General features: G+C 41.3%; 1 protein-coding gene across 2 annotated transcripts in view; it reads right to left on the minus strand.

Annotated features, from left to right (window-relative positions):
- LOC118804036 (acyl-CoA dehydrogenase family member 11-like) overlaps positions 1–2,653 on the minus strand; it is a 25,730-nt gene extending 23,077 nt beyond the window's left edge. The window contains exons 1-2 of one of the 2 annotated variants that reach the window (XM_036564643.1): positions 2,585–2,653; positions 1,045–1,323 (exon numbers count right to left, since the gene is read on the minus strand). In XM_036564643.1, coding sequence (XP_036420536.1) covers positions 1,045–1,302 — 258 coding nt within the window. In that variant the 5' untranslated portion in view covers positions 1,303–1,323; positions 2,585–2,653. Of the gene's footprint in view, positions 1–1,044; positions 1,324–1,421; positions 1,700–2,584 lie in introns of those variants that run through there. The other variant, XM_036564644.1, reaches the window with a different exon arrangement.
- Positions 2,654–9,024: the final 6,371 nt, after the last annotated feature.

The following is a 9,024-nucleotide window of genomic DNA, read 5'->3' on the forward strand; positions in this document are numbered from 1 at the left end:
GGTAAGTGGCTAACCAAAGCCTTAACTGTTCCACTGTGAAGGAACCCTGAGTACTAGCTAACGTGGCTGTTAAAGTAGCTGACCCTCACTTTAACTGTTCTATTGTAAAGGAACCCTGAGTACTAGCTAACATGGTCATGGAAGTAGCTGACCCTCACTTTAACTGTTCTATTGTAAAGGAACCCTGAGTACTAGCTAACCTGGTTGGGTAAGTAACTAACCGTAAATCTAACCTTAATCATTCTATTGTGAAGGAACCCTGAGTACTAGCTAACATGGTCATGGAAGTAGCTGACCCTCACTTTAACTGTTCTATTGTAAAGGAACCCTGAGTACTAGCTAACGTGGCTGTTAAAGTAGCTGACCCTCACTTTAACTGTTCTATTGTAAAGGAACCCTGAGTACTAGCTAACATGGTCATGGAAGTAGCTGACCCTCACTTTAACTGTTCTATTGTAAAGGAACCCTGAGTACTAGCTAACGTGGCTGTTAAAGTAGCTGACCCTCACTTTAACTGTTCTATTGTAAAGGAACCCTGAGTACTAGCTAACCTGGTTGGGTAAGTAACTAACCGTAAATCTAACCTTAATCATTCTATTGTGAAGGAACCCTGAGTACTAGCTAACATGGTCATGGAAGTAGCTGACCCTCACTTTAACTGTTCTATTGTAAAGGAACCCTGAGTACTAGCTAACGTGGCTGTTAAAGTAGCTGACCCTCACTTTAACTGTTCTATTGTAAAGGAACCCTGAGTACTAGCTAACATGGTCATGGAAGTAGCTGACCCTCAGACCCTCACTTAACTGTCTATTGTAAAGGAACCCTGAGTACTAGCTAACGTGGCTGTTAAAGTAGCTGACCCTCACTTTAACTGTTGTATTGTAAAGGAACCCTGAGTACTAGCTAACGTGGCTGTGTAAGTGACCCAACAATCGCTACAGTGCACTGCGTACAGTAATGGAATGCAGATCTACAGTGACGTATTCAGTGAGATGATGTAATAAAAACTGTGTTTGTTCTTTATGTTGCGCTCGTACGTTTTACCTGTAGCGGCAGGTGTCTGCGCAGGTACGCCCGCAGCAGTGCATCCTGGGTAAAGGGGTTCCTGAGCAGAGGCTGCTCCTGGAAGAAGCTCCCGATGGCGGCACGGGAGAACAGAGGGAGAGCTTGCGTCTCGGCGAGCGCGTGATCCTCCGGCTCGGTCCGCCTGATCGAGGCGCTGGACGAGCTGCTCCGGACCAGCTGCCAAGCGAATGTGCGCAGAACCTGCCGGTTCCCACGTAAACACACCTCAAGAATCATCACCGGACCTGGAAAAGAGACCTGCACCCACGCACAGGGACACATTTACACCTTGTGGAACCTCTGCACCTGCTGACCTAGTGGACCTGTTCTGGTTCCTCCTGACCTTCTGGACTTACTCTGGTTCCTTCTGACCCTCTGGGTCTGTTCTGATTCCTCCTGACCTTCTGCACCTGCACTGGTTCCTGCTGACCTTCTGCACCTGCTCTGGTTCCTCCTGACCTTCTGCACCTGCTCTGGTTCCTACTGACCTTGTGGAACTACTCTGGTTCCTCCTGACCTTCTGGACCTACTCTGGCTCCTCCTGACCTTGTGGACCTGCTCTGGTTCCTCCTGACCTTCTGGACCTACTCTGGTTCCTCCTGACCTTCTTGACCCTGCATATATCTTTCCACCATTAAAAGATATTAAAATACGTTTTAGAACCAAAATCTTCTCTAAACCATCATAAAACAGTGTCTCAGTCATCAGGCAGTGAATTCATAACCATTTACTGTAGGAACTTTCTGTGAGGGAGCTTTTAGAGGTGGACGTCTGGTTCCTATCACCACCACTGTGAACAGTTCTGACTCAGCAAGTTTATCTAGAACAGAGCGTTTCACACCAAACCACTCTGAACCGCTCTGTTTCCATCTCAAACGTTTAAAAATGCAGAGAATTTTGGAAAACGGGTGGGATTCCCCTTCAAACTCAGTCACTTGGATACGGAGTCGCCGCACTGGCGAAGTCCGTGTCGGCTTTAATGCGCGCGATTATTTAATATTTATTGATTATTAATTATTTATAGAGTTAATTTCGTTTCCTTCACCCTAAATCTGTTCTACCTACTAACCTCCTCGAAAAACGCGTCCTTTTCTGCATGTTGTTTTTCTAACTCTCCGTTCCACCTTAAATGGTGCAGCAGCCGCACTCCGGCGTTTCAGGCTACCGCTCTAACTGCAGCCCCATTTAAGGTGGAACGGAGAGTTCGAATAAGAAGCCAAATTCAGCTTCGTAGCGAACACGAATGTAACCAACAGATCGACACGCGGCACTTATGCGTTAATATGTATAATCTGCGTCGAGATTAAACCTGACTTTATTAATTAATGCACACAATTATTAACGGTAATATTTATATTCGATCTCAGTCACCTTTCACCCACTTCCACACAACCTGCACAACACCGACCTGACGGGATAAACTCTTAGTTTAGACCGATCTGGATTAATCCGCGCCTACAGACTACAGATTAAACCTGAAATTAAAACTTATAACGTTATTAAAGTTTCAGTCACTTACAGAACTGCTTTGTTTTGAACCGCTGTTCCGTGTGCAGGTTTATACACAGCGACACCAGCGGCGACTCCGAGAACTGCAGCTTATTATCCTTATTCTTACTCTAAAATCACCAAACCTGTTTATAAAACCTGAATGTAAGTCTATATTATTACAGACTCATATCATAATATACTGAATATGCTGTATAATATGATTATATACAGGGTCTAATGTGATGTTACGCCGTCTAATGTAATAATATACAGGGTCTAATGTAATATTACGCCGTTTAATGTAATAATATACAGGCCTAATGTAATATTACACCGTTTAATGTAATAATATACAGGGTCTAATGTAATATTACGCCGTTTAATGTAATAATATACAGGCCTAATGTAATATTATGCCGTCTAATGTAATAATATACAGGCCTAATGTGATATTACCCCATTTAATGTTATAATATACAGGCCTAATGTAATATTACTCCGTTTAATGTAATAATATACAGGCCTAATGTGATATTACTCCATTTAATGTAATAATATACAGGGCCTAATGTGATATTACTCCGTTTAATGTAATAATATACAGGCCTAATGTGATATTACTCCGTTTAATGTAATAATATACAGGGTCTAATGTGATATTACTCCGTTTAATGTAATAATATACAGGCCTAATGTAATATTACTCCGTTTAATGTAATAATATACAGGGTCTAATGTGATATTACTCCGTTTAATGTAATAATATACAGGCCTAATGTGATATTACTCCGTTTAATGTAATAATATACAGGTCTAATGTGATATTACTCCGTTTAATGTAATAATATACAGGCCTAATGTGATATTACTCCGTTTAATGTTATAATATACAGGCCTAATGTGATATTACTCCGTTTAATGTTATAATATACAGGCCTAATGTGATATTACTCCGTTTAATGTAATAATATACAGGGTCTAATGTGATATTACGCCGTCTAATGTAATAATATACAGGCCTAATGTGATATTACTCCGTTTAATGTAATAATATACAGGCCTAATGTGATATTACTCCGTTTAATGTAATAATATACAGGCCTAATGTGATATTACTCCGTTTAATGTAAGATACATATATCATATGATATAGTAAATACTCCACACATAATACTGCATAATAAACTGACCATATAATGTAATATATAGAATACTCTGTATGTAATGCTGATCACAGTGAATACAGTATATTACATTAATAACGCTGCTGGTTACTGAGACTCAGTGAGACGTGTTGGTCATTATTTGGACTTTAATGCAGCTCCATGCAGTTTTACACTCAAGGCATGCTGGGTAAATGAGACGGCTGATAAGTGAAGAGCTTTAGTAACAGAGTACAGAATATATATCAGTCAATAAAAACAGCCCAACAGAGGAGCAGATACATAAATATAGAACAAACAGCTCACATCCTTCCCTCCTCTCCAGCTTTACAACGTAAAAGTCCCTCCGCTCTCCTCCACCACCTTTACAACGTAAAAGTCCCTCCGCTCTCCTCCACCACCTTTATAACGTAAAAGTCCCTCTGCTCTCCTGCACCTTCAGACTCCACCTCTATAGAAATACCACTGAAAGCTTTATGTGCACAGATATTAAAGATAAAAACACAGCGCAGCGCTGAAAAAGACTCGGGACGGGAGTATAAAAGTCTTTCTGTCGGGTTCCTGCGGCGCCACGCGCCTTTTCCTGAGGTTTGTGTGGTTCTTTTTTTTATTATTCTTTTAAAACCATGAGGATTAAAAAGTTTTAAAACACTGAGAAACAGAAACAGGACAAAAACAATTACAGACGCAAAAACAACAAAACAACAACGGCTTTAAAAGCAAAATCAGTTTTTTTCTTTAAAAAGAGAATGGTAAAGAGTTTAAACATTGAAAAACAATCCTGTTACTGTGTCTTACACACGATTACTGCACAAAACGCATAATAAAGTCTAGCGGGGAGGAGAAGCGCAGCGCCGCGCCCTCTGCTGGAGATGTTCAGAACTTCCATCTGTTTCTCCGTTGCGGACGTTTTTGATAATCGATTTAGGCCACGCCCACACGCATCGGACAGCGTTATTCAGTCTGAGCACCAACAGCATGTCTGGAAATTTGTCTGTCCACACAATAACGCAAAAATGACGCTCGCATGAGCAAGTCAGGCCAGTAGGGGGCGATAATACTTCATTAAATGAGATGTCAAACGACCAAAGAAGAACATTAAAATATGTATGTTGCACAGAAGTGCGAAACTGTAGTGATGGTGCCGTGTTAGCATGCTGCTAACACAAAGTCTGAACAGAAAGGGGGTTCATTCATATTCATTTATATTATTTAGATTCATTTATATTAATTTAGATTCATTAATGTTGATTTATCCCGACTCACGATGAAGTAAAGAAGTGCAGTCGCTGCTTAAAGTTACACCACAGTCAACAAAACAGAGGAGGATTCTACTGGGAATCACGCAGAAGCAGGTCCTCCGATGTTTTAGGCCCGGTCCACGCGTACGGGGGTATTTTTTAAACGGGGCTTTTGGAAAAATCCTGTCCACGTAAAAACACAAAAACGCCATCAGGGCACGCTGTGACGTCACAATCCCAAAATACGGAATATCTGCACTCCGGAAGGAGTTTTGTGTCCGGATACAGAAGGAGTTTCTGTCCAAACTCGATGCCAGTTTCTCTGGTCGGTAATAAAAGCGTGTAGAGTATTTAACGGCCTCTCAGACTCCACCGTCTGCAGCGCTGCCTCTCCCGTCTCGCCCACATTCAGGACATTACGACCATCATTCAAAACCACCTTCAGCCATGAAACGCCGTGTTGGTGTGAACTGGAGGCCAAAACACAGAGAACAGCTACATACATGTCCAGACACGAGTGGATGGGACCTAAACATCACCCAACAGCTGGACAACTTCCTGTGAAACGGCATTTTACGACTGTACAAGCAGCAGCTCCGAATATGATAATCAATAATCAATAATCAATCTCTCTGATTAGTGAATTAAAGACATCCAGGGAGGGACGTGATTGGGGTTGCCAGATTGATTTAGCAAAAATATATATATACTTTTTTTAAATGATTGAAAAACGCCCAAAAAAGTATTAAAAGTAATAAATATAATGTAAGTAAAAGTCAGTAATGCTGAGCGAACTGGACAAACCAGGCCACACCTTCTATCTGACACTGACAACGATGCTGACGGGCGGAGCGAAGTGTCAATCAAAGTTCTGATGACTGACAAGTTTCCGCTGCTTTACTGAACAGTGCAGCAGTTTAGTTTTACACACGATTACATTCTAAAACTCTACCAACATCTTAACAGCCCACATTTCAACCCCCCAGTAAAAAGTGTTCTGGTGGGGAGTTGAAATTTGGGCTGTTAAGATTTTGGTAGAAAACTGCCCAATCTGGCAACCCCTGATGAGAAATTTGAGAAATTTGAAAAAAAAACGTGGGAACAAACTGACTGAGTGAAATTTCTAGATCTCCAGCTCACAGTAGGGGGCGCCGGTGCACTCGTCAACACTGTCAGGCGGACAGTAAGCCTGTCGTTAGCACATGCATGTAGCGCGAGTTAGCACAGCTGAAAAGACCCCACAGAAAAACCAGTGCTGTCAGCTAACGCTAGCATTGCGCTAGCTAGCTTGTGTGGCTTGTGTTGACGATCGTCCTCTGGACATTAAAGGAGTCGGACTGCAGGGATTTGGGGGCGGGGCTAAGAGGTTTAGAGGACCACGAGATTAACAGGTGGCCCCAGACGCGTCTTAGTTACGAGACTAGTCCGCGTGATGAGCGACAGCGACGTTAGCTGCGTTTGCGGCTCGTTTTTCGGAGAAATGCCGGTAAAGTATTTCGTTACTGTCAGACACGCTGGGCTCCTCCTCTGAGCTGTGAGCTCTGAAGGTGACCAGCAGGGGGCGCCGTGCGCTTCTCCTCCCTTTAAATGCTATTCTCGTCCCGTTAGTGCTTCAGATCACACACACACACCGGTTCTCAGACTGTATCGGCTGGCTGTGTGTGTGTGTGTGAGGGTTTGAGGTTCTCTGGTTGATGAAGCTGCTCCGTTCGTTAAAAATGGCACCAAAAATGAAAATATGTAAATATATTTAAATAGCTTTAGGAATTTGTGGTGGTTTTTATGCTGCGTTCAGGAACGCGGGACTTTTTTTACGACCCTCCGGAGCTTCTCGGACGTCTCGGAGAACAGAACAGGAAGTGATAACGTGTTTTACGGCCGTGTGCCGAAGTTTCGTGGGTCCATTTTTACATGTTCTGTTGATCCTGTCAGTGAAAGTGAGTTTAAATGCGGCAGGTTTAGTGTGAAATGTCTGTTTATTCGCTTGGAAAAAAAAAACAAAAATGACATGCGGAGGGTGCCATAACTTTTGCACAGGCCACAGGTGATGCCTTATTTGTTAAGTTTAAGCAAATGAACAGTAAGTGTGTGTTAAAGTGAGCAGAAGTGAGTTTTAAATGAAAAAAAGTGTAAAACTTTGGGGTGCACACACTTTTGCACACGACCGTAAGTGTTTTAAACAGACGTCGGAGTCGCTGTTCATTCGTGATATTGATAAAAAAGATGATGGTAACTGGATTATTGTGAGTTTAAGGCGAAACACTACAGGCTAATTTTTCAATTTTCGGTCCCGTCGATCAAAATTTGAACGATAAATTTGAGAAACTGCATCTTGAACTGTAATCACAAAATTTTAAATCTCCTCAGAAATGTGTGAATATTTCAGCGCGTTTTGTGAATCTAACTCTAATTTCCAAAAGAATAAAATAAGTGAATAAGAATAAATTTGGTGAAGGCTTGGCTCCGCCCACTCTCGCCACAATGATGTCATCGCATACATCACCAAAAAGGAAATTTTCATTTGAATCTAATTAGAACATCCAAATACATCTTTCTTATACACGCTGCACATTTTCTGGGTAATTAGGTTCTTAAAACTGTCGTTTCATCCAGAAGCAAAAATTTTCAAATTCATAAATTTTACCATCTTCATTCCTAACAATATGTTGTTATATTACAAGAAATGATCATAACGTTCATAATATTTTTGGATTTATGATGGATTATGTATTACAAAACGACCTAAAAAACATTTTATAATAACAGTACTTAGAATTTTCATTACTAAATCATAAAATCATGAAATTTCAATACAAATTCGGTTCTCTGGAGCTCATTTTCACAATCAAATGAACATTTTAATCACGACACCATCCAGAAGCTGGATTCTTAGTTTTTAAACATATGCAAATGTATGCACATTTAAGCAAATGCTGCTTCATTTGTATAATTAAAATGTTATTTTCTAGAAAATTCCCAATACCAAAATGACCAGGATGAACATCGGCATCGTGGGTATTATTGTTCATAGGATTTCTAGTTTTTATAGTATTTTAAAAATGTGGCACGATTTTGTTTATTCTGACTGATCAGACGTTAGGAAAGGTAAATATCGTAATGTACCGTTTAGCGTGAAACTTCTCGAAGTACTGCAAAACTATATTTCTGCCATTTCGCCCCTCCGTCTCTACCGATTTAAAACCTTACCCCGTTCAGCTGCAGCGCCTCGCCTTAAAGGTTTTAGCTGCTAAATTAACGATAAATCCACTTTTAAATCGATCAAGCACTAAATAAAAAGCTCCCTAATTGAACTGGAAACGCTTCGTATCGTTAATTTCAGGTGTAAAGTAAGGTTTTACTTTAGGTAAAGTAAGAAAATTCAGAGATTGTACATTTTTGAGGTCGTAAAACTCAGAAATTGTAAAATGTTGAGGTTGTAAAATTCCGAGCTCCCGATTGTCGTGAACGCAGCATGATTCCCTGTAAAGGCCCTGGATTGTGTGTGTGTGTGTGTGTGTGTGTGTGTGTGTGTGTGTTTCCAAACACACACGGTTCCTAAATCACCACCATTAAAGTGACAGTTCAGCCATAATCACATCCCACCAGTTTCCTCCTTGTAGTACTCGATCAGCCGAGACGTCTTCAGTGTCTGAACTTCACTTCTTCAGTTCCAGCGCTGGAGCTACGAGGCTAATGTGGCTAACAAGTAATAGAGGTTTATGTACACCAATTACCAATTACACCTGCAGCCGACTGATCACGTCACGTGGATCACGTGGATCATATGGTTTTATGTACCAAAAAGACAGATATGTGTAAACCAGCTGTGATCTGATTGGCTGTGTTTCATTCAAAAACAGTCTGGGCTAAAAAAAGCCTTATAACTTTAATGTGAATGGGCGGAGCTAAACTGCTATAGGCTGAATGGGCAGGGCTAAACTGCTGTAGGCTGAATGGGCGGGGCTAAACTGCTGTAGGCTAAATGGGCGGAGCTAAACTGCTATAGGCTGAATGGGTGGAGCTAAACCGCTGTAGGCTGAATGGGCGGGGCTAAACTGCTGTAG

Source organism: Colossoma macropomum, unplaced genomic scaffold, assembly GCF_904425465.1.
Source record: "Colossoma macropomum unplaced genomic scaffold, Colossoma_macropomum, whole genome shotgun sequence".
Taxonomy (NCBI): domain Eukaryota; kingdom Metazoa; phylum Chordata; class Actinopteri; order Characiformes; family Serrasalmidae; genus Colossoma; species Colossoma macropomum.